The sequence below is a fragment of the Cornus florida genome, unplaced genomic scaffold (assembly GCF_030987335.1).
Source record: "Cornus florida cultivar Cherokee Brave unplaced genomic scaffold, ASM3098733v1 CherokeeBrave_3.0.0_Hap2_Chr04, whole genome shotgun sequence".
NCBI classification, from domain to species: domain Eukaryota; kingdom Viridiplantae; phylum Streptophyta; class Magnoliopsida; order Cornales; family Cornaceae; genus Cornus; species Cornus florida.
In genome coordinates, this window is record NW_026775574.1 from 37,419,379 (window position 1) to 37,446,643 (window position 27,265).

General features: G+C 38.8%; 2 protein-coding genes and 1 pseudogene across 3 annotated transcripts; 2 read left to right on the forward strand and 1 right to left on the reverse strand.

Moving 5' to 3' along the window:
* The first annotated feature begins 57 nt into the window (after window positions 1-57).
* Window positions 58-26,437, forward strand: LOC132303154 (uncharacterized protein At1g24485-like). Of its 2 annotated transcripts, none has more exons than XM_059800294.1 (6): window positions 58-979; window positions 1,079-1,251; window positions 1,328-1,500; window positions 22,737-24,632; window positions 24,707-25,257; window positions 25,620-26,437. In XM_059800294.1, exons 4-6 carry the CDS (start codon window positions 24,486-24,488, stop codon window positions 26,179-26,181), a joined length of 1,260 nt encoding a protein of 419 aa, XP_059656277.1. In that variant the 5' UTR covers window positions 58-979; window positions 1,079-1,251; window positions 1,328-1,500; window positions 22,737-24,485; the 3' UTR covers window positions 26,182-26,437. The 2 variants fall into 2 exon arrangements, with proteins under 2 accessions (XP_059656277.1, XP_059656278.1); XM_059800295.1 differs by having other exon boundaries at window positions 24,720-25,257.
* LOC132305748 (small nucleolar RNA R71) lies at window positions 2,934-3,032 on the forward strand (annotated as a pseudogene).
* Window positions 10,882-11,409, reverse strand: LOC132304906 (uncharacterized). The gene has a single exon (XM_059802607.1). The coding sequence runs from the start codon at window positions 11,407-11,409 to the stop codon at window positions 10,882-10,884; it is 528 nt and encodes a 175-aa protein (XP_059658590.1).
* Window positions 26,438-27,265: the final 828 nt, after the last annotated feature.

The following is a 27,265-nucleotide window of genomic DNA, read 5'->3' on the forward strand; positions in this document are numbered from 1 at the left end:
TTCGAGTATAAGGAGATAGTGCTGCCGGATTATGAAAACGATTACATGTTTTTGTAATTCGAACACTACTAGGCTACTGGATAATGTCCTAGTTGGATTTTTTGAATTTGTGTTTTGATTGAATATCAATCACTCTCCCAAGTTGGAGAAAGGATGAAGGAATATTCTTACCCTTTATTGGATGAATGTGTAACGTGTATTTAGATGAACAGTTTCTTGGGCAATCTTCACTATAGATCTGAGTGAAAAAGATGCTACCAAAGTCTAATCAATACCTATTTTTATTATTGAAAAATGATATTTTAGGTGAGTTTGGTTCTTATTGGAACCGAAAGTTACATGACCAAAAAAGAAAAAAATGACATCAAGTGGATCCACTGTTAGTTAATTTCTGAGCCCATTCTAGACTAAAAAGAACTAGTGCATTTATTTATTAATGATTTTTTGTCTAAGCTGAAAATATAGTTCAATGGGGGACAAAATCCGAGAAGTAAATATTCAATTACCATTGACAGAAGCTATTTAAAAAATTCTGAAAAACCAAATCAGAAAAGGAGAAATATGCCAAAATTCTAAAAAAACCAAATCAGAAAAGGAGAAATATGCCAAACTTCACCAACTTTTAATAATGTTCATTTCAAAAATTTTAATTAAAATTATCAGAATAGACATCTAATATAAAATATAAATAATACATAAATATAAAAAAAAATATATGATTAAAAATAACTTTAAAAATAAAAGATATATTAGACCGGAGGTATTGTCATAATTAACATGTTCTTTCTTGTCTAAATATATAGAGAAAATGGCAAAATCCGCATTCTCGCCGTCGCTAAGAACAGCCAGCTGAGACTGGAGAGGTGGTGGAGACTAGAGTGAGAAACTGAGGGGAGGGAGAGAGAGAGAGGAGGAAATGTCGGGTAAAGAAACTGTGTTTTATGTATTCTTGCCGCTCACGCCACCGTCAAAGATCTCAGTTACACTCTCTCTTTACCCTTTCTCCTTTCTACATATCAATTCAATTGTATTTCCTAATTCCATTTTCCTCTCTCTTTTTTTTTTCCCCTTCTCTTAGAGGATGAAAAAGAAGCTAAGCATCTCGAAGCCCTAGAAGGCGCACAATCGCGTCTCCATCTCTTCCAGATCGATCTCCTCCACTACGACTCCATTGTCGCCGCCGTCACTGGCGCCAACGGCGTCTTCCACCTCGCATCTCCCTGTATTGTCGATCAAGTTCATGATCCTGAGGTTCGTGCCCAATTCAATGTACACACGTCTGTTTATATATATATATATATATTCAGTTTTTTGCTATGACTGGCAGAAGGAGCTATTGGACCTGGCGATTAAAGGGACCAACAATGGCAAAGAGCTGGGGTCCGGCGAGTGGTGGTGACCTCATCCATATCTGCGATCACTCCGAGCTGGTACTGGCCAGCCGATGTAGTCAAGGATGAAAATTGCTGGACGGATATTGATTACTGCAGGACAAAAGGAGTGAGTCTTTTGCGTTTTCTTACATGTTCTCCCTTTTTTTATTTTTATTTTTTTAATTTTTATTTTTTGGTTCTCCCAAATTCGTTTGAGTATTTGCTTATTTGGTATTAATGACTTCGATCTTCGCCAGAGGGAGGATTATTCATAACCCATAACCAACTGCATTATGAGAAGTAATTAAATGATCATACTTCAATCACAAGTTATTGTACTTAACACTAACATTTATTTGGTTTGCCATCAAAATCATTCACAGTGCTCCTCATGGCAATCGCCCAAATACAGAGAAGCAATAATTTTCAATAGTTACTGATAAAATTTTGTAATAGATTACCATAACATCTATAATTTTCCTTTGAAGTTATGTATCATTGTATGGAGAAATTATTCCATGGTCCAGGACTACATGGTCCTGGCCAATCACAACTTGGCACTTAAGCAAAAATCTGATTAAAAATTGACACATTTGCTTGCGTGTCGAGTTGTGATTAGTCGGGATCATGTAGTCTCGAACCATGTAAAATTTCTCATCATGTATGCTCAAAATACCTTTTGGGAAATAGCTTTGTTGAGTTGAGTTGATGCTAACTTATACCCTTTGTGTAAAGTAAGCAAAATGTACTAAGAAAGTAAAAACAACATATCTTGCTCTTTCTACAGCTGTGTGGTTTAGTTGAGAATGAAGCAATTGAGTGTTCGCCTCTAGAGTGCCTAAAGCAGTCAAAACTTTCTCCTCAAAAGCGGGACTCCTAGAATTTCCTTGAGAATATGATTGATTTGGAAAATGAGAATTAGAGAATTGGTTTCCTTGTGATTGATATGATCTAAATCCTTGGGATCCTTGGCCTTGCATTGGAGGTGGAATATAATTCCCTTGAAAACCACCTTGGGGAGGGTTTGAGCCTTCCCCTTGGCTTTTCCAAGAGAAGTTCGTGTGATTCCTCCAACTAGAATTATAGTGATTGCCATAAGGATTGTTCCCTTGATTAACAAATGCTGCATTGACTTGTTTATGATGCTCACTTTGCACATGTCCATGGGGACAATTGGAAGTAGAATGTAAAACACTAGAACAAGTCATACATGTCTCATTGGATGAAAGATGAGAATGGTTAGGGAAGGAAGACACTTGATTTGCCGAATTTTGGTTGATCAAGAATTGGTCAAACCTTTGAGATAAGGATTTCATCTCAGCGGCTATTTCATTGGAGTGGTCGACTTGATGTAAGCCAACACTCTTCCTTCCACTTGAATTTCTACCATTCTTGGAAGATAAAGATCGATGCAAAGAATTCTCACTCATACTTTCACAAAGACGCCACACATCATCCTCATGCCTATCAATATAAGAGCCACCCATGGAAGCATCAACCATGCCTTTATAGTTGTCAGATAAACTCTTAAAGAAGTATTGAACCAATTGCCACTTAGGCATGTCATGATGTGGACATTTCCTAAGCAATTCATTGAATCTTTCCTATGCCTCATGAAACATTTCCCCATCCCCGTGTGAAAACTCTCTAATTGAAGTTCTCATGGCATTGGTCTTAGAAACTGGATAATACTTTTTTAAGAACTCTTGTTGCATTTCCGCCCAAGAAGTTATTGAAAAAGGCCTAAGATTGTTGAACCAATATTTTGACTTGTCTTTGAGGGCGAATGGAAAAAGTATAAGCCTTAAGACCTTTTCCGGCATGTCCGTGTATTTCACGGTGGAACATACTTCAAAAAATTCATCCAAATGCTTGTAAGGTTCTTCACTTGGAAGTCCATGATAATTAGGAAGCATTTGAATGGTTTGTGGTTTGATCTTATAGTGATGTGCTCTAAATGGTGGCAATTGAATGCATATGGGTGCATTATATTCATTAGGCACATAGTGATCTCTCTCTTAAAGTAAGGGGAGGATTAACAATTGGTGGTGCAACATGGGCACCTTGATTTCCTTGAATTATGGGAGGTTGTGGAGCAAACATTGGCCTAGGCATTCCCAATGGAACTTGGCCTTGTTGTTGTGGTGGTAGGTGAATGAGTGGCCTTAGCATGCCTAATGGAACTTGCATATTGTCATGATGCACATTGGGGTGAATGATACTTTGTTGGTCTATGTGACCAAGGTCCTCCACATGGTTTTCATGATGGTCTTCTATTGATGAAATGGATTGAATAGAACTTCCTCTTCCCTTAGGATTACGAACAACGGATTCAAGATTAAAATCAAATGGGACAAGAGTAGGTTTCAATGATCTACAACCATGCATGCACAAGCAAAACACAAACAAGCAACAAACAATGAACAATCACTTCACCTTCGCAACAAATCAATTATCAACAAACTTCCTCCACATATGATGATCCCATACTCCCATGTTTTCAACAATATGCAAAGAAAAATAAAATGCCTCCACGCGGGCCGACGATTTAACTAGAGATTGAGTTTATGAAGAGCTCACAAAGGGTCTTTAGGCACTTCAAATTATTTTTCAACTTTTAGCTTTGCAATTTTTTTTTTTTTTTTTGCTTAGCTTCTTTGCTTGGAATGCTCCTTTGCTCACTTCCCTAGCCCAATGTACCTAGTCAAACAAGAACCAACACAATAAGTAACCAAAATGAAAATGAAAATAATGTAAAGACACGATCAAAAGAGTACTAATTCCTAATTGTTTCCACAAATACGACGTTGCCTTCAATCAATTCCCGGCAACGGTGCCAAAAACTATGGTCGTCGTCTACCACATAGCTTGCAAAGTGTGCTAAGGTGAGAGTGGCTAAGTTTTAAATTTATGAAGTGCCACTACTACCTCTTACTACTACTAATGTAGCAAGGGCAAGTAGGGATCGTCCCAAGGGATTGTTGGGTCGTATTGATTGTGGAATCAAGATTAGGGTTAGTAGGTCGAGTGATCAAAGATTGGTTGGTGATTGAATTATACTAAGGTGCAATGTAAATTAAAACAAACAATTAAATGCAATATAGAGAAAATAAGAGAGAGATATCTTGGGATTTAGAGGTCACCACTAAGCATAGTTTTTCTACACACTTAATGAACAATTAATGAGGGGGAAACATGTGTTACAATATTTGTGTGTGTGTGTTTAGTTGTTTCAATTAGCATGGATGACCAATTAAGTATATATTGTCTAAGCAACATAGTGAAAAGCACAATATATCAAACTAAGCCATTATTCCTTCCATTAAACTCACAATCCAAACACATCACAAGGTTAGAGACATGTGCTACTTGCATTCAAAAGCATAGAACATCAAACAACAAGCATGGATTGTCCTCCTATCTAAGAAACTAAGGCAACTACATTACAACTACACTACAACTAAGCTAATAACATGAATTTAAACTAATTAAACTAAGGGATAGGTACAATCCATCAAGAAATGAGTATGAACCATCAAATAAATCACAAGAGCATTCCATTAAGCACTATGCCTTGACAATCTCTAGATTCATAGCATCAATACACATAGACATGCATCAACAACACAAAACCTAGAGATAAACACATGAACATCTATTCTAGCATACATAGACATATGGATAGAATGAAATGCTCAATTGGAAGAATTAAACTACATAAATCATTAAATAAACAAGATCTATATATATATAAATGTCAAAACATGTATTACAACACAAATCCCTCAAAAATACATAAATCAAGATGCAGAAAGCATGCTTAGGGCTAACTCTAGTCCCAAGAGGATGTTTAGCCACTCATGGATGGTGTCCTCCAACCCTCAAGGGCTATCTCCATGGTAGAAATTGCTCCTCTTCTTGGTGGATGGAAGAACTCCCAAGAATGTGTCTCTAGCCTCCTCTCCTCTTTTCTTCCTCACTAAGAATATGAAAAATATCTGTGTAGAGTCTTCCTTGTAAAAGTGACTCATAATCCTTATATAGGTAGGTCAACTGTCACACTCAATGGTCTAGGCTCGTACACCAAGGCTCCTCCAATGATTGGACTATGAGATAACTTTTAATGAGCTGGAAATTGAATTAATTCGCACTTGAGGAAGTTCAATCGATCGAACCATTGTGGTAATCGATCGAATATGGCTGAGATCTATCAAACTTTGGCTGGATCGATCCTTCTTAGCGGCGCCTTTTTGGATAAAGACAAATCTGAGATATTTTCGAGATATTTTGGGAAATATACAAAAGTGGTAGGTGGGGTGGTACAATTGGATAAGATGGAATCTTTTCGATCGATTTGAAAAATGTTGGATCGATTGAACATTGTGGGATCTTTGGATAAGGAAAAAATAGCTTGGATCCATCTTAAAGTGCTGAGATCAATCAAAGTTGGATTGATCGAAGAAATTCCATGATCGATCGAACTTGCTGAATTTCCACCACTTGCTTCATTTTGCTTCCACTTTGCTCATTTCTTTGATTTATCTCAAGACTGCTTCAATTATGCTCTTATTTGGCTGAGTTAGCTTATTTTAGGGATAAGTGCCTGAAAATGGAAATAATACGTAATCAATCTAAACCGAGAAAATAAGATAGATAAAGGTCTTAGAATACTTAAGCTTAACGGGTTTAAATGCACACTTTTCGGCGCTCATCATCTAGCATGATAGGCATACGAAAAATCAACACTTATGCATGCTCTTAACATAAATCAATTAATACACATAGTTACACATCAACATATATACAACAATCAAACAATTAGTTAGATTATATACAAATTTATCATGCTAAGCAACATTTTATGAAAGATTAACTCACAAAAGAACAAGATTGCATGGATTAGGAACCCCTACCTCAAAATTATGCAAAACCCCCAAAATGGGTCAAGATTTTCGAACTCCCTAGGTTGCACAAAATCTGAAATTGCTGGTACTCACGCGTAGAGCTCGCCGTGCACTCCGTTTTGCCGCAAACGACACTAAAAAATTCCAAGTATTGAAGATGGAATCAAGATTTAAAGTTTGAATGAAAAAGAAAAGAAAAAGCAAGGTAAAGGGAATGAGAGAGAGAACCAGCGGGGACAGAGAAAGTGAGGGAGCAAGTGTGGTCTCTAGACCACTAATTGGTAGTGGTGGGTCCCACCACTTTGAAATATCTTTTCCCTTTTTCTCTTATTTTCATTTTACACCACATATATATATACATAAATGCACCACCATACAATTACCACATAAAATAAAATGCATGAAATGCAATGAACCCAACCAAAATCCCCATACGCGACAATATCGGTTGCAGGTCCCACACGGCACCGTCTGGCCCGAAAATGAAAAATGCAAGGATTACAAACCTTGCATTTTTAAGAGCCCCTTACTTAATGGAATGCCCCAACTGACTATTCGACACATCCGGCACACTCCACAGTGTCCGGTACGAAAAATGTGAAATGACGAAAATACCCTTGCAATGACAAAATTCCGGAAATAAGAAAAATGGCGAAAAACTGAAACATCACAATCTCCTCAACTTTAAAAAATTTCGTCCCCGAAATCAAGACATACCTGGGAAAGAGAACAACGCCGGGTACTTGGAGCGAACCTCCTGCTCAAGCTCCTAAGTAGTCTCCTCGACTCCGTGGTGCCTCCAAAGAACTTTCACTAACAGTATCGTTTTGCCCCTTAACACCTTTTGCTGTGTGTCAAGGATTCGCACTGGTCCCTCTTCATAGGAGACATCCTCATTAATGTCCACATCAATTCAATCCAAAACGTGAGAGGGATCTGGTTCATACTTCCGTAGCATCGACACATGAAAAACATTGTGAACCCTGTCCATCTGTGGTGGCAAAACAAGTCTGTAGGCAACCTTTCCTACACGATCCAAAATCTCAAACGGTCCAATGAATCGTGGCGACAACTTGCCACTCTTCCTGAACCTCAATAACCCTTTCTAAGGAGAAACCCGAAGAAAGATGTGGTCTCCTACCTCAAAAGATAGCGGTTGTCTCCGTCTATCCGTATAGCTCTTCTATCGATTCTGAGCTGTAAGCAACCTCTGTCTGATCAACTTAATCTTTTCAGTAGTCTCGAGTACAATGTTGGGTCCTAAGGCGGCTGTTTCGCCGACCTCAATCCAACAGACAGGAGACTTATAAGGTCTACCATACAACGCCTCAAATGGAGCCATCTCAATACTCGCTTAATAACTGTTGTTGTAGGTTAACTCAATGAGTGGTAGGTGATCCTCCCAACTACCTCCAAAATTAAGCACACAAGCCCGAAACATATCCTCCAATATCTGGATAGTACGCCTGGCTGTCAGTCTGAGGATGGAATGCCGTACTAAGGAGCAACGCTGAGCCAAACGCTGCCTGGAGTCCTTCCCAGAACTTCGAAGTGAACTTGGCATCCCTATTAGAAACAATGGTTACAGGGACTCCATGTAACCTTACAATCTCCTTCACATAAAGAACACCAAGTGCCTCTGCATCATCTGTTGCCTTAATAGGCAAAAAGTGAGCCGTCTTGGTCAATCTATCAATGATGACCCATACAGCCTCGTTGCCTCTCCGTGACCTTGGAAGACCTATCACAAAATTCATAGTAATCTGCTCTCATTTCCACTGCGCTACAGGCATTGGCTGCAACAAACCAGTCGGTCTCTGATGCTCTGCCTTCACCTACTAACAGGTAAGACACTTAGCTACAAGCTGTGCAACATCTTTCTTCATCCCGTTCCACCAATACTGACGTCTTAAATTGTGATACATCTTGATACCACCTGGGTGAATTGCAAAGTGGGAAGTGTGAAACTCCCGTAGAACGTCCTCACGACAAACTATGGAAACCACCAACAAACCCTTGAACCGTAGACCTCCATCTGCATGCAAGGTCCAGTCCTTTACTGTCTCACCATTGGAGATCAAGGTGTGAATGGCATCCAAATCTAAATCTTGTCTCTGTGACTCAATCACTCGTCCGACAAGAGTAGGCTGAGCCACAAGACTAAACAAGAATGCCGACTCACTACAAACATCACCATCAAAACATTGCAATCCCATCTCTGCTAGATCCTTAAGTATCTTCCACTTCCGAATGGCCAAACTAGCCAAAGTTCCATGAGATTTCTGTCTTAAGGCATCTGCTGCCATATTTGCCTTGCCCGGATGATACTGCAAGTCGAAATTGTAGTCTTCTAAGAACTCAACCTATCACCTCTGTCTGTTATTCAAGTCCTTTTGGGAGAAAAGGTACTTGAAACTCTTGTGATCCGAGAACACCTCGAATCTCTCACCATACAAGTAATGTCTCCAACATTTCAAAGTAAACACGGTTGCCGCTAACTCTAAATCATGAGTAGGGTAGTTAAGCTCGTGAGTCTTTAATTATCGAAACCCATAAGCCACTACTTTACCATCCTGCATCAATACACATCCCAAACCATCACGTAAAGTGTCACAAAAGATCACATAACCCAAACCACGCTCAGGTATCACCAACACTGGGGCTGTAGTCAATCTTATCTTCAACTCCTAAAAATATGACTCACAGGCTTCATTCCACACAAACTTGATTCCTTTCCGGGTTAAACGGGTCATAGGCGCTACCAAACGGGAAAAATCTTTCACAAATCTCCGATAGTAACCTGCTAGGCCAAGAAAACTGCAGATCTCAAATACATTCTTGGGTTACTCCCTATTCAAAACAGCTTCAAACTTCGATGGATCAACCGATACTCCACCTTCTGAAACAACATGCTCCAAAAACTTCACCTCTTGTAGCCAAAATTCACACCTCTCATATTTGGCATACAATCGGTGTTCCCGCAATATCTGCAATACAATACTCAAATGGATCTCGTGCTCCTCCCGAGTCCGTGAATACACAAGAATATCATCCACGAAAACTACCACAAACTGGTCCAAGTAATCGTGAAAGACGCAGTTCATCAAGTCCATGAATGCCGCTGGCACATTACTCAAGCCAAAAGGCATAACAAGGAGCTCATAGTGCCCATACCGTGTACGGAACGCTGTCTTTGGGATTTCATCATCCCTAACCCGCAACTGATAATAGCAAGACCTCAAGTCAATCTTCGAAAAGCAACTGGCTCCCCTCAACTGATCAAACAAATCATCTATCCTTGGCAAATGATACTTGTTCTTGATGGTGACATGATTCAACTTCTGGTAATCAATGCACAACCTCAAACAACCATCTTTCTTCTTGGCAAACAAGACCGGTGCGCCCCACGGTGACACACTTGGTCGGATAAAACCTTTCATCCTCAAATCATCAAGCTGCCTCTTCAATTCTTCCAATTCAATTGGTGCTATACGATACGGTGCCCTAGAAATCGGCACAGTACCGGGCCTCAAATCAATAGTGAACTCCACTTCTTGATGCGGAGGCAACTCTATCAAATCCTTCGGAAACACATCCAGAAAATCATGAACAACTGCCGGATAAACTTTTTCCACAACATCATCTTCTTCGGCTAAAAGACTAGCCAAGAAGTAATTACCACGACTCCGTCCACGAATTCTATAAAACGATGAAGTGTGGGAATCACTCCGATCTCCCACGAAAAAGAAACAGTCTCCCTCAGGAGTGAAAACTGTAACCCTTCCTCTGTAACAATCAATCGTAGCATGAAATGAAGCTAACCAATCTATCCCAAGAATGACGTCAAAGCTAGTCATCTCTAAGAGGATAAGGTCAAATACAAAAGTCCGCCCAGCTATCACAATGGAATAGTCCCTCATAACTCGGCTCAAGGACACTGAAACCCCAACTGGTGTATCAACACATAACGCCCGATCCATGAAACTAACCTCTAACCCTGATGCAAGTGCAAATGATGATAAAAAGGAATGAGATGCATCAGAGTCAAAGAGAATACGAGCCCAAGAACCAAACACTGGAAAGATACCTCGGAGAATTGATAGACCAGAAGATGCATCAGCCAGTGCAAGTGCAAAGACACCTCCCTGCGGTGCCTGTGCCTGAGAACTGCCAATCTGAACACCAGACTGCTGCACTGACACAGTAGGAGTATCCTTCCTAACTGGTCGTGAACCCTGAGAAGACATGGCAGGCTGTGGTGGTGGCGGTGGTCTGAAACTTGACTGACCTGTAGCCGACTGTGACGGCCTCTGCCGTGACCCTCTGCCACTAGTGGTGCCTGCTCCCTGACTCGGACAGTCTCGAATCAAGTGACCTTACTGGCCACACCCATAACAAGCCCTCGGAGCTGAAGAAACTGAAGACGATCTCATAGGACAACTGGACTTGTAATGTCCAGGCTGCTAACATTGAAAACAAATGACTCCACTCCTATCAGACCCAGCTGGCAAAGGAGTGGTAGGAGCGGATTGTGCAGACTGCTGCCCCTGAAACTGAAACGAACCACCCCTGTTCCTCTTCCCTGAAAAGCCTTCTAAAGATGATCATGCGTTCCTCTTTTGCTTCCACTGTTCCCTTCTTACGTCTTTATCTTTGGCCTCCGCCTCTAGCATTAATGTCCTTTCCACTGCTTCCAGGTAAACTTTGAGGTACTGTGCCATTATCAACGGCCTCATTCGGTCATGAAGACCGGAAACAAACTTCTTAGTCTTCTCAACCTCATTGCTCACTATCTCTGGAGCAAAGCGAAAAAGAAAGGTGAACTTGTTCTCGTACTCTGTTATCGACATATTGCCTTGGATAAGGCCAACGAACTGGTCTTTGAACTCCCATCTCTTGGTGATCGAAAAATATTTCTCGTAGAACAACTCCTTGAACATATCCCAACTCATCTCTTCAACCTTATACTGATTTGTAACCGACTTCCACCAAAGCTTGGCATCCTTAGAAAACTTGTAGGTGGCTAGCATGATTTTCAAGTGATCATCCGTCACATCCATAGAGATTAATTGAGTTTCCACTTGATCCATGTAGTCATCTGCTACCATTGGATCCGCACCACCCTCAAACATCACTGGCATCAACTGAGAAAACCCTTTAATAATCTTGAGACGGTTCTGTGCTGGTGTTTCCTCAACCTGAACTACCGGTTGTGGTACCGGCTACGGTATCGAATGCGGATGAGAAACAATTGTGGCCATCAAGGCCTTCTGTGATGACCCTGGATTTTTCAATCCAGTGTGTCCTGTGATGACCTGAAGCGGATCCAAAATGCGGAAGCAAAAGATAAAATAAAGGTCTCTAGAGATTCAACACGTCTCTAGGACACCAATGTGATCCTCAATGAGGTCACGAAACCCAAGAAATACAAATGCGGAAGCGATGTTTCAAAAACGGACAAGAATGAACCTAGGGGGAAAATGGTCATTTCATAAAGAAATGGATGCTACCGAGCCTACCATTGGAAAGAAAACGAAAAATGAACAAAGTTAGACTCAAGAATCGCCTGATTTTGAGTCCGGACGGAAAAGATATGAAATTAAAACCAAGTAGCCTTCTCCGCTTAAGAGTTACCACGAACCTATCTTACAAAAGCTGGAATAACTCTCATTACAGATGGAGTTTTGATGAATGGTTGACACCATTGGAAAGCTAACAAAAAAAATAATCAAGATGGACTCAAGAATCACTTGATTCGGAGTCCGGACGAAGAAGATATCAAGTCTTGAAGTCAAGGAAAGAAAAACCCCCTTCCGGTTCAGACCAAATCCTAACACTACCTCCTTGAATAACTTGAGTTACAATTGGAATCTGAAGCTCTAATTAGTACAATTGGAAAGCTTATTTCGACACGGTCAGTTTAGACTCAAGAACGGACCAATTTGGAGTTAAAACGAGTGAGATATGGCCCTCTGAAGGAAGGTGACTGGAGCAGGAATAGATCACCGCGGGCGCCCGCCCAAAAGCTGCGGGGGCCCGCCAAATGTGGTAGAACCCCACGGGCGCTCGCTAGAATGCTGCGGGGGCCCGCCAAATGCAGCAATGGCGCGGACTAGTACCTTCAAAATGCGGAAATAAGGCAAGGAAACCAAGTATCATGAACCTAGACAACATGAATGATTATTTTCAAATGTTTGGAACATGCTTAAGGGTGATTTTTTTTAATCAATCAAGGAAAATAAACAAAAGATGGCCTTAAGGCCTCATGGCATGTCATTACAAATGATGTTCAATCCTTGAAATTCCATATATTCCATAGACAAACTATTAAGTTAAACCAACATACATGTCATATACATAGCAAAGAGTATACTCATGTACACATTACATGTTTGGAATCAAATATACACATTTTGAAAACTAAGGCTACAAGTGGCATTTCAAGCCAACCTGTACAAAAATTAAAGCCTTCGAGTCCACAATCATCCAAGCAATGATGATCATCACGAACCAAGTCTTCGTACCTGAATAAAACCCCCAGTAACTTCGGGGTGAATAAACAAGTTTACTCGTAGAGAATGAGCATGCATCGACTCGATTTCTTTAAAGATTTTTACAATAACTTGAAACAATTCAAAAGGGGTCTCATGCCACCTAACGTTTATGTCAAATGTTAAACTCATGGAGCATCCTAAGCTACTTTAGAACATTTCTAACATAAATCACATCATGTACAAAATTTCAAACGACATAAGAAGCATGTCAAACAAGGCTACAAGACGTAGATTCTCAAAGTCCTCAACTTGAAATCTAAAACACGAAAACAACTTAAGTGGATCATGCCACCTAACGTCTATGTTCCAGATGAATCTATAGGTTCATTCCTAAGCTACATTTGAACCTTTAAAACACAAATCACCATATCGATGCAACTTAACCAACATTGGAACTTCCAATACAACGCATAAAGCACAAATTCTCAAGTTAACATTTTGAAACTTAAAATAGGAAATCAAATAAGGAACAACAAGTTACAACGTCATATAGCTATCAACTTGAAATTAAATGCGAAATCAAATAAAGTGGATACTTGGACGTCACACCGGATCAGACCGACAACATAGTTACTTTAGGGTTACTAGTCCACGGGTTACCGCCTTATGTGCGCACTAGACTGTAGAGGGACAATCCCCCGTACTAGAACCAAGCCCTAGCCGTAGTCAAACAACGACATCCCCAAGTTTCCAAAATCAACAAGTTATGCAACAACGTATATATATATCATGTATATACAAGATAATCAACTATCCACCATGCACAACCGAATTTGGAAACATAATACATGCTCTAGTTCACAACTACAATGGCATGCTAATTGTTGAATAATCATTATGCAACTTATCATACTTCATAACAATATTATTCGATAATAGGGACATAACCTCACAAGTATTACATAAGTTTAAAATCAAGACTTAGACATGTAATCAACATGAAATTCATACTCAACTCATTAACACAACAAGGATAGAAATTAATTTAATAAAACTAATTTCTCTAGATTTCATTTCTCATCTAAACATGCTTAATTTAATATATGTTGTAGTACCTATCATGATCATAACATAAATCACTTCAAAACTTGATTTAAATCATAAGAACATAATAATGAAAATTAGCTAATTTAATTAACTAATTCCATCTAGATTTCAAATCAATATCTAATAATCTCAGATTTTTATATGTTAAACAACATATCATGCTCATTACATATATCAAATCAAAAGAGCAAAATGAGCAAGATATCATCATATAGAATTTAATTAATTTAAATTAATTAAATCTCAAATTTTTAAAAGTTGTTCAAATCATCCCTAATAAATATATATCAAGGACTAAGTCATGGCAATGCCATATATCAAGTCAAAATTGGAATACAAGCAAGGTATAATTAAGTAGAATTTAAACCAAATTAAATTCATCTAATCTTTAGATTTGAAAACTCATTTAAATCATCCCAAATTAATATATATCAAAGATCAAGTTATGGCCATGCCATAAACCAAGTCTAAAATGAGTTATAAGCAACTATGATACATCATTTATTTCTCAAATTGACGAAAGAACATGCTTACAACTTATATATTCATACAAAAGCAAATAAAACCACTTAGAAAATAAATTATAACTCCCCCTACCTCACTAGAGAAGTGTCTCTCTAGAATCCAAGGCAAATCAACACAAAATGGTAAACCCTTCAAGGGTTATAAAGAGGAGGATGAGGGGAACAAAAAGTATTCCAAGCTTTATGGTCTAAGGTAAGTGGAAGGGTCTCAAAGATCAAGGTCAAGGCCTAAGGCTTCAAGCTCCACCCATGGAGGTTAGGGTTTTTTTGTAAGGAAGATAATGAAATAATGTGGTTAAGTGTGAGTGGAGGAAATAGAAATCCTCCACTCACTATGTGCTCTTACACCATGGTCAACACACATATCTACGGTCAATTGCACAAAAACCCTTCTTTAAAACCATAATCCCAAAGTGGCCCAAAAATAATTGCAAGACTTAATTTGGAGTGTACACTTGTCACTCATCCAAGCATCCATTGTAGGCTTCATCCTAAGCCTACACTTGTCAACCATCCAAGCCAACAAGTGGTCCAATCCTAGGCCAACAAGTGGTTCAATCTCCACCCTCCACATGTCATCATCCAAGGCATCAAAGTGTTTCCACACAAATGTCAAAAAGTGGACCAATGAGAGTGTGACACTTGTCACACTTTCCGAAAATTACAAAAAGGTCTTTTTTCAAAATATCTTCCAAATTAAATTGCAAAATGGTCCCTAAGACGAAAAATAATTACTTTATTTAATTACACAAAAACCCCAAAAGTTTAGAATATTACAAAAAAGTTATGCATCTATACCATTTATAAGAAAAGTAAACACTTAGTATGCTTTTCTACAAAAATGAAAATACACATAGTATAGAATTTAAATATCGTGGATGCATGTAAAACCGGAATCAAATCCGAACACGAAAAGTGAGGTTATGCCAATAAAGTGACAACCGAGAAAAAGACGAAAGGTGAATAGTGTCACAAAAGTGAAAATGTGAAAATGACTCGGTCCTCAAAGGAAGTCGTCAATCCAGGGAAAAGAGTCTCGGAAACCATCTCCGAGTATTCAAGATGACACTAAATGACAAGAAACTGAACTCGGAAAGGAAAAGATCAACGGAAAAAAAATATCCGTGAAAATCTGAGAAAAAGAAAAGGAAGGAAAATGATCGGGTCATTACACCTTCTACAACAAGCGATTCAATGCAAGTTCCGCCGAGCTTTCACCCTCTTCAACGGGTGTTTTAACATTATTCCTCCTTGTAGGAACAACCCTTGGGGCAATCAAATCCCTAAAAAGTGTATCCTCATCAACTGGCTCAGCCGGAGTGGAGCTAGAGCTCTTGCCAACATCACCCCTTGTTAGCCTATGGCCAACTTCCTTGGGTTCCTCACGCCGTGACATCGTGCTATAAAACGAGAAAACAATTTAATGAAATGATACCAAGGTCCACCGTGGACGACTCAACATAAAATGATGCCGTACAAATACTTAGCATGCAAAACCATGCAAGAAACACTTTAGCATAAACATGTAAGCATGTAAACACATAGACAGTTAAGCATGCTTATTTAAGTAATAAAACACGTAGCAAGTAGTCACGTAAACAATGCAAACAGCATCCTATGTAATGCTCTAATACCATTTTGTCGCACCCCGAATTTTCTAATAAAATGCTCTGATACCATTTTGTCGCGCCTCGAATTTTCAAATAAAATGCTCTGATACCAAACCTGTAATGACCCGGACCCGGAGGACTGAACCGTTAGCCGAGTCCTTACTCGAACCCGAGGTCACCTAGGTCAAACTTGGCATTTTTAACGTCAAACTTGTCATTTTTAGCGTCAAAACATCACCTTTATGATCATCACTAGGCTTTCACAAAGGCTCAAAACAAATCTCAAAGGTCGAGAATAGGATACCCTGAAGAAAAGAGCAAAATGAACAAAACAGGTGCACTTCGATCGACCGAAGTGGAGCTTCGGTCGGCCGAAGCAAACCCTCCCGAACCGGTTAACCGAAACCCCATTTTGGTCGACCAAAAAGAGAGATCCTGAGAGCATGAAAGAGGTTCGGTCGACCAAAACCCCGTTTCGGTCGGCCAAAAAGGGAGATCCTGAGAGCATGCAAATGGTTCGGTAGACCGATGTGCCATTTCGGTTGATTGAAATGGCTCTGATGAGCCCTAGGCCTGATGCTGAAAAGCTGCACTTGAGGAGATACTGAAAATTTGAAATAGTAGCTATGGAATGATTTAAACTTATCCCAACATCCAGAAATGATTCATGCTACAATCATAGATAAGAGTACCAACACAATATCACATTATAACATCGTTTGATTCAATTACATAAGCTTCTACAAAGTCTTTACATTAATCCCATTTACATCAAATAAAAGCTAATTCTCATACTTAGGTTACAAGGCCATGTATGTTAGCTTAGATACAATCCCAAAATAGTGGATATACAAAGAATAGCCTAAATACAAAAATAGCAAAATAATGGACTTCAAGTACTCCGTCAAACTTGTGGTGGATTGTCATCCGCCACCTCCTTCCCATGACCTGAAAAAATGTTAAATATAATGGGGTGAGCAATTTGCTCAGTAGGTGGCACCTAAGACACACCTCTTGTATCCCCGTGAATCCAAACAAGGAATAGGACAATAGGAAATGGGGTCATACTATGTCGGGAAAGTACCACGTAACAACCAATCTCAACATAAACAATATGGTGCTATGGAATGCAATGCATGCCGATGTCGCTCCCTAATTTTCAACATTCAAATCCATCATTTTCAAACTGTTAATATAACCCGCTCTTTGGTGACCCCGCAGCGACACGAGAGAAGGATTGGCTAGTGTCCCTGATCCTTGGTACCCCCGCGACGTCATTTGGGGCCCAGCTAGCTTAACCACTCTAGGGCAATCTCCCTAGTTCCCTCTAGGCTATATTAACACACCGGCCTTTTGGTGACCCCGCGGCGACCGGGTTTTCTTAAAACTACTTTATCAAAACTTCACACAGAAAATGTCCCTTTTTCATTTCAAAACAAGTTTCCCCATTTTCATACCCAATGCTAGTGCATGGATGCATCATGCCATGTCCACGTTCATCATCCAACAACTAACTCAAATTTAATTAACATAGCATAGTTCACAAGTAATTCCAAGGAAGCTTTAACATGCTTTCATACAATCAAAATCTAGCATGATAGGCATACGAAAAATCAACACTTACGCATGCTTTTCACATAGATCAATTAATACACATAGTTACAAATCAACATATATACAATAATCAAACAATTAGTTAGATTCTATACAAATTTATCATGCTAAGCAACATTTCATGAAAGATTAACTCACAAAAGAACAAGATTACATGGATTAGGAACCCCTACCTCGAAATTATGCAAAACCCCCAAAATGGGTCAAGATTTTCGGACTCCCTAGGTTGCACAAAATCTGAAATTGCTGGTACTCACGCGTAGAGCTCGCAGTGCACTCCGTTTTGCCGTAAACGGCACTCAAAAATTCCAAGTATTGAAGATGGAATCAAGATTTGAAGTTTGAATGAAAAAGAAAAGAAAAAGCAAGGTAAAGGGAATCAGAGAGAGAACCAGCAGGGAGAGAGAAAGTGAGGGAGAAAGTGTGGTCTTTAGACCACTAATTGGTAGTGGTGGGTCCCACCACTTTGAAATATCTTTTCCTTTTTTCTCGTATTTTCATTTTACACCACATATATAGATATATATATATATATATATATATATATATATATATATATATATATATAAATGCACCACCATACAATTACCACATAAATCACATAAAATAAAATGCATGAAATGCAATGAACCCAACCAAAATCCCCATATGCAACAATACTGGTTGCGGGTCCCACACGGCACTGTCCGGCCCGAAACGAAAAATGCAAGGATTACAAACCTTGCGTTTCTAAGGGCTCCTTACTTAATGGAATGCCCCAACCGACTATTCGACACATCCGGCACTCTCCACAGTGTCCAGTACAAAAAACGTAAAATGACGAAAATACCTTTGCAACGACAAAATTTTGGAAAAAAGAAAAATGGCGAAAAACGGAAACATCACATGCACATAACTCCTAAATAGAAAGTAAGACTCACGATAAACGACATCCTTGCCAGTACTAGAACAAACTAAAAGGGTAACAAAGCCCGCTTTCATAAGAGACTGACGACTCACACCTGAATGCACCCGACACCTTATCACATGCTACACACCATTTGTCCAACCATGGACACCCAATCTCACCTGAGATGAACTAAACTCCTTACACACAAAGAGAAGAACCAAATGGATACCCGTATGGAACTACGAACTCAATTCTAGGCGACCTCGCCACTAATGGACCATTATACCCTATCAACACAGAAACCTCGCACACGATACTCCGCAACACCCATGCTAACCAAAGCCAATCAGATCCATACCACCCATTCGTTGAGTACTAAGATACAATCCACAACACAACCATCAGACAAGAGCATTAATGTTCACAACATACCAACACTAGAAACCATCGCAACCCATCGGACACCATATCCCATTCTACCTAGATACAGTCACTCCTAAATGACAACTTCTATGCTATAAAACGACATTTTACCACCCATTCCATCTCTACCTTCCCAGGCGACACTACCTCGAACACCATGCACAAGATTCGTGACGTCAATCACATCAACCCACTACTCGTCAAAACAAAAAGGTGCTTATTTGGCAACATCGTCCTCACTAACTCTAAAAACTAATCAATCCCCAATCGCCTCAACCGATGCACAATCTCATCAACTACCTGACAACACACAACAAATAATCCCCAAACTATATTCGGATCATACCTTAAACCATTTTGCTCATCGGCGCTAAACATTACACTATAACACCTCTATTACCATTCTTCCCAAAGGACAATTCGAACCTCTATTATCATCAAGCCACTACCAAGTGATTCTTCCTCAAACATTCTTAAAATAATACCATCATAACAAAAGAATAAGCATTACTCTCGATACTCCCCCACAACAACCACTTTTATCATTAGAAAAGAACCTCCACACGACAATATCATGCCGACAAACCCTCAAAACAAAATGAGCACAAATATCAAAACGATCAACACCCAATTTTCACCTCAATACCATCAACGATGCCATCAATCATTAACGCTTAACCGACAACATCAAACCACTCTTTCTAAGCGATCTATGCATCCAAACAAGGAAACTTCATACCCTAAGTTCAATATCGTTACTTTTCCTTATTCCCGTTCCTTAAAACATTCTTGGCCCGACAAAAATCAAATGGGGCTACCAACTAACCTACAAGATCAACCTCATCCCAATCACCCAATCATTAGTCTATCTCTTCGAATCCTCAAACAACAAGCACTATCTCCTGGTACTGCAGACGCAATATGAAATATAACCCTAATCCACAGCTTTGAAATTCTAAAACACAATTCATTTGATAACATAATGCTCACCAACTATCACTTCATCCGCAAACAACCAAACACTCCAATGACCCCATACTACCTTGCCTTATTGTGCAATCCTGCACCACACAGCTAAAACTAACCACTATACACCACCTCAAGACTCTCTAGACAACCGCGCCAACCCAAAACCCCGCTCATCGATCGAGCCATGCAACCGACTAACTGAGAGTCGATTACCCATAGCACACCCCACAACTTTTCGAAATGAAAAATCACCTCTCAACCAACCGTAACCAACACACTTTCTTAGACTGCACTAGAATCCCCGCAATACACATCTATAACCCATATGCTATATTCGTGACTCAAACAACTTCTGTCACACCTACCACGATCGGTTCGAAAAGAACCTCCGCACCAAACTGTGACGCAAGTCACAAACACTAACCTCCTAAGGTCATATACTTTTCTCCCTCAAAACCTTCACTCGCACACCTAACCTCCACGGTCACAGGAACCCATCCACCGATGCATGAAACTCACACATAACAAAGACACCATGCCATGAAATATAAACTCGTTCTAAAGTTGTGCCCTAAGCACCGCACAAAATGTAACAAGATAATCACAATGACTACACACTGAATAGCTCAATCCACGAGCTAGAAGCCAACGCCATTTGTTTGATAAGAACTGGCACCCCAAACAACCCTGGAGCAACCGAGCTCCTCACCTACTCAGGTCAAAACCCACACAACCATCCATGCTCAACCGCTTACTCCTATACATGTATACATATATATATAATAACCGTATTCCATACCATGATACAATCATGTCCCATCATTTAAATTTATTTATTTATTTATTATTATTTTTTTTACATCCCGTCTTTCATTTTTAAAAAAATACTTGCATAATCATGTCTAATAACCATCACAATACTATATGAGACATGCTTGCACCTACCATGCTCACTACTTGCCACATTATCATTTAAAATAAAATTGCACACACCGTGCCTACCACTTGCCGTTATCACTTGAATCACACTTGTCATTATATCATAATTAATATGTTTTCAATTATTTATATATTTCATCGTCATTATCGTATAACACACATTTTAATAATTAAACATTTAAGCATGTGAACACTTAGCAAATAAGCATGCCTTTTAAAACCGTAAACACATAAGCAATTAAACATGTTTCTTATGTAACAAACACTTTAATACATAAGCACATAAACAATGCAATCCACTTTCCACACAACCCTAGGTAGGTCTCTACCTGTCGTCCTAATGGTTTTCGAACCATTGCTCTGATACCAAATTTGTAACGACCTGAATCCGAGGGTCCGAATCGCTAACCAGGTCTTTACCCAAACACGAGGTCAACTAAAGACGTTACCGTCCTTTCCTATATTAATACATAATATATGTGTCATTCAAGGGTTTATAAATAATAATAATAATAATAATAATATGAGATCATAGCTACAAAATATGTCAAACAGTTCACTAACCCATCAAAACCTGTGGAGGAACGTCGTCCGCCACTTCCTTCTCGTGACCTGAAAAATGTTAAAATGATGGGGTGAGCATAAACTCAGTAGGAAGTGTCTAAGACACATCTCTTATAATCCCGTGAATCCACGTATATAATATAAAACAAGAGAATGGGATCATACTATATCGGGGATGTAAGCCATAACCACAACATCCAATATAAACACGAATGTCATCCAAGTCACAAATACACCATCTATGCCAATGAAGTGCAATGCCATGCTCATGTCGCTCCCCATTTCTGAAACATTTCCGTTTCAACTTCTAAACCGTTAGTGTAATCCGACCCAAGACACCTCCAAGGCGTCACAAAAGGAGAATTGGCCAACTATCAACGACCACAAGGCACCTCCAAAGCGTCGCATCCGGCCTAATTAGCTCAACCATACTCCCCTCTAGACTACACTAACACCACGGACCACTAGGCACCTCCTAGGCGTCCGATTTTCACAAACACTTTCAAAAATGTTTCCCCAAAACAATTTCATTGGTTTTTTAAAAAAATATTTTTTCTTTTTTTTTCTTTCCCAATGGATGCATGAATGCTTCATGCTTCACAATTTACCATAATTTTTACATCATCAAAGCTTAACAACATTTCATACTAAAGAAGAATTTTCTCATGAATTTATAGCATACTTTAAGTCAACAAAATTTCTACAATTACACATATTAAATAGGAACATTATCACAAAAGCATGCTTTCCATATCCAATCAACAAATCATACAGACATATATTATTTACACATAACACACATTGAGGTGCACATCATATATCTAGCATCATGGCAGTTTCTCAAGAAAAATTTACAATAAATCCCATACATTCCATCTACATCATGATCACATTATTAAGGGAAATCCTAACATTTATTTTCACAATTTCAGTATCACTTTTCTTAACAATTAAAAATCATGGGGCATCTAAAATGTCAATACTAAGCATGTATCTTCACCACCAAGTATATAATCATAATCATTGGTTCAATTAACACATATAATACATCCATCACCTTAATTACATACAACCACAACAACGTAGGCAAAATTGCTAAAATCAACCATGCTTATAATCAAATTAAAGGGGAAAATTCACAAAAGATCAAAGAAAACATGAATTAGAGCACCCCTACCTCTTAATTGTAGAAAACCCTCAAATGGGTCCAAATTTTCAGAATTCTTAATTGTTTGTACTCACACGTAGATCTCGTCCGTTTTGCCGCAAACGGCACCCAAAAACTCCAAGATATGAGGAAGTAATTGAAACTTGAATTTTTTGTAGCAAAAAAGAAAAAGAAAAATGAAGAACAAGATAGAGAGAGAGAGACTTACAGGAAGAGAGAAGGACGATAAGACCAAATGGTCTCTTGGCCACAATTTCCTTTAAGTGCAAGGTGGGCTCCACCACCAAATTTTAAAACCCCATTTTCTTCGAATTTTCTTTTGCACCACAAATATGTATACATGTGCAAATAAATTACAAACATTACAATTTCATGGACCCTGTTTCTCGGTTTGAGCAAAATCAAACTAGCAGTGTTGAGATCTACATAGACGACAACAAAATGGCTGTTACCGATATCCCTAATATTGATGGTTATATTTATGACCAATTCCATGCTGTGACGCTGTTTTCTGTGCCAGTCAATGGTTCGGCCAATGTGACTATTTCTCCGGCAGAAGGCTCGACTTTGGCCCCACTCATAAATGCCATGGAAGTGTTTTCTGCAATTGATGTGTCTGAGGGTGGACATTTGTTTAACTTCTCATCAGTACTGTTTATCATTTTTCTTCATGTGATTATTATTCTTGTGACATAATAAATGTTTTAGGCATTACTGGCGATTACAGTAGTCCTTGAAGGGACTACAGATACTTACAAAGTTAATTTAAAGCATTTTGGCAAGTTATTACATGCTTAAAGTATTTAAAAATTTATATGAATGTCAGATATGTGCAGATTAGATACTTGAAGTTACTATCTTAATTGTTACTTCAAAATTCTCTGAAATTCCTCTCCTGCCAAATATAATACACTGTGATAGCAAAGAGAAGCTCAAAGGGTAGGAATTTAGGGTTGCTAGAGGAAGCACAGTGGAAGGAAATTAGGGTTGTAGGGAAGTGAAGAAAGTGGAAGGCCAGTCAAGAGTTGAGAATTTGATCTTGAGGGCCATTTGGCCCATCCATAACACGAAATTATGTTCCCCTTGAACCAGACTAGGCCACACAAAATTCTCATTGTGTGAGAGAAGGAAAATGAGGATAAAAATGAAGGGATCCAAAAACTTTTGTCCAGGTTTTGAGTGAGGAGAGGGAGAGAGGACGGGTTAGAAATATCAAGAATAATTTCAGATTAGAAGTGAGGAATGTTCCATTGCCTATTTTGAATATTAATTGAGCTAATTGTGGCAAGTTTGTCTATCCTTGAATTAGTACGATTTCTACACCCAAGTCTGTTGATTAAGGCTTCGTTTGAGAACCAAGGGTCAAGCCAGAGATTGGCGTTTCTGCCATCTCCAACTATGTATCTGATGAGAGACTGAATTGTATCCCAGAGCTTCAGTATGTGTCTCCAGGTCCATGAGTGATATGTATGAGGTTTAAGCTCCCAAAAACTGTTGTTTTTATGAGATATATATAAGTATAATCCACTTTGTCAATATACTTGGATTATTTTTGGAAGAGAATATGCCAAATGTGCTTCCAATTGGCCACTTTACACCAAGTAGGTATTGGCGACTCAAGAATAAACAAAAGAAATCCTATTGGAGTGTTCTTTATGGCAAATACCAAATGTTATGTGTTACAGTCACCGTTGCAGGCAAATATGATGTAATACCCAAATACATAGGAATTAACTTCAACATCCAAAGGCCGGCCAACATAATAAATCAAATGTAATATCACATGTGCCAACTTCAATACATAGTATCAAAAGTCTATGGTGACATTGATGTGAACTGTATATATATATATCTATGGCTACCACATAAACGGCGTAATTGGTCCATCACACTTTACTTCATTTTTTATGTCCTTTGCCAATTGCCTACTTATGTTTGAACATTTTCCAAAACTCCAATGTATGAGTCCCTCTCTTTCTCTCTCTCCATGGATCGATGGAAAACAATGGCGGTGCTCTTGCTGGTGCTTTTTGCACCAAAGGCTTCTTCATATGGTAAGGCTCAATCAGTAGTTGGCTTAATCATGTTTATCAAATCATCTCTATATATAACCTAATAATCTATATAGTATATGATCACAGGTAGGTTCCAGGACTTGTGCATAGACTGTGGAGCATACAGTGAAACCCCCGACACCAATAAAAGCTACATACTGTGGCAAACCGATGAAAAGTTCATTAAAACTGGAGACAACAAATTCCTCTCCTCCAGCCACACTCAATTTCAGATGAATACCTTACGTTTCTTCCCCAAAGGCCGCAAGAACTGCTATACATTACCCTTCTATGACGTAGATGCCAAGTATTTTTTTCGAGCAGGTTTTTACTATGGCAATTACGATGGTCTCTCAAATCCACCAAGCTTTTATTTAGAGATAGATGGGAACTTATGGGCAAATGTAACGACTTCCATGAGCGAAGAGATGATCTACTATGAACTGCTTTACGTAACAAAGAAGTCGCGAGTTAGGGTGTGCTTGATTCGTACTATGGACAGTGATGTTCCCATCATTACATCTCTTGAAGCTTATTACATTATTGATGCTTATGAATGGATGGACAACACCACAACTTTGTACCTTCATAGCAGGATTAACTACGGTGCAGATACAAGTGTTGAGTAAGTAAATTTGACTTCTAATTCTCTTCTCTGTGATATGCATTTAATTTGCAGCCCTGATAAACTTAAAGGTAACCATTGGGCCATTAGCCTAGCTAGTATAACCTCCCCTTCCTCAAAGGAGAGGTGAGGGAGCATTCCTGTGTGTGCATGAGAGTATTTACCTCACACCCAAAAAACACACTTAAGGTAAATATATTTATACATTACCAGAGAGCTCATTTTTTTACCATATTCAAAACAACAAACTACTACTTTTTTCCTGTGTCATTTTTTTAAGTGCATTTCCAAATTACACAATCCTACGGAACCCCGTGCTAATGGTAACTAACTGCTGGGATGTACGGGTATGGAATTTACAGGCAAAGTATAGATCCCAGTGCAGAACGCTACAACCGGATTTGGAAATCCAAAGAATTGTCAAATTATGTCAACATCCATGCCAACTACATATCTCATTATTTCTTGTTGGGAGAAAACAGACCACCATGGCCAGTAATGGGATATGCTATCCAATCACAAAATCTAACAGACTCTATATATTTGTCCATCGATTTTTCCCCCAGAACAGCAGTACAAGCCTACTTTGTGCTCTATTTCATGGACCCAGTTTCTCGGTTGGCACAAAATCAAACTAGCAGCGTTGAAATCTACATAGACAACAACAAAATGGTTGTTACAGATATCCCTAATATTAACAGTTCGTCGTATAATCAATTCCATGTGGTAACACTGTTTTTTGTGCCAGTCAATGGTTCATCCAATGTGATTATTTCTCCGGCAGAGGGCATAACTTTGGCGCCGCTCCTAAATGCCATTGAAGTGTTTTCTGCAATTGATGTATCTGAGGGTGGACATTTGTTCAAATTCTCATCCGTATTGTTTATCATTTCTTTTCATTTCCTTCTTATACTCGTGACATAACTGTTTTAGGCATTATCAGATGCCTATATGCTATATCAAAGAGTAATGGATTTTTCAGTTGGCTTGGTTCCTTTTTTGATTTGGTTGTCTGGTACTGTTTTATCAGTTGTAGCCTCTTACCTTTCTTGTGTTGAGGTGGTTGCTCTCCTTCCTTTCTTCTTGGGGATTTCCTATTTGCTCTTGCACAGTTGTTTCATCTATAATGTTTTTATTTACAGAAAACAAATAAAATGTAAACATATGGATATTACATTAGATTGTCGATTACTGTATTAAATAAAAGTAAGAAATTTCTTTTCATGTAATGTAATCTTAATATCAAATGCAAGAATTCTTCTAGTCCTTTAAGATACTGGTATTACTTATAAAGTCAATTTAAAGAATTTTGGCAAGTTATTTCAACTTAAAGTATTTGAAAATTTATATGCAATGTCATATAATATGCAGATTAAATACTAGTAGTTACTGTCTTAATTTGTATTTCTAAATGCTCAGAAATTCATCTCCTGCCAAATAACATTACATTGTGATGGCAAAGAGGAGCGTAAAGGGTAGGAATTTAGGGTTGTTAGAGGAAGAACATTGGAAGGAAATTGAATCTACAAAGGAATACCAGCTGGTTGGGGCAAAGTGCAGACCACACTGAACTAAAATAAAATGTTAGACCAAAAAGGGAGGAGAAGGACAGGAAAATAGAATGTGAGGATAGACTCGGGAGGAAGCAAAAATTGGGGAAGTGAAGAAAGGACATGGAAGGGCTGTTAAGAGTTGAGAATTTGTTCTTGAGGGCCATCCATAACGCAAACCTGTGTTGGGAATGTTGCTCTTGAACCAGACTAGGCTACTCCAATTGACTGATGGGGAAGGGTTGCCAAAATTCTCATTGTGTGAGAGAAGCAAGAGGAGGATGATATAACGCCCAAAAGATACCAAAATAATAATAATAATAATAAAATATATAAAATTTTAGCATGACTTCCGTAGAAAAAGTCCCTCTACAACATATTGAAATATATAAAAATGCAATAGCCTCACTGGGCCTTAAAACTAATCTATCCTGTCCCAACGCACAATACAAATATTA

Excerpts from the sequence above, each read along its gene's own strand:
- LOC132304906 (XM_059802607.1), bottom strand. The coding sequence starts at position 11,409 with ATGTTTGAGGGTGGTGCGGATCCAATGGTAGCAGATGACTACATGGAT.
- LOC132303154 (XM_059800294.1), top strand. The coding sequence starts at position 24,486 with ATGTCCTTTGCCAATTGCCTACTTATGTTTGAACATTTTCCAAAACTC. Across the intron at positions 24,633-24,706 it reads ACCAAAGGCTTCTTCATATG|TATATGATCACAGGTAGGTT; the intron begins GTAAGGCTCAAT and ends TAATCTATATAG. Across the intron at positions 25,258-25,619 it reads GGTGCAGATACAAGTGTTGA|GCAAAGTATAGATCCCAGTG; the intron begins GTAAGTAAATTT and ends TGGAATTTACAG.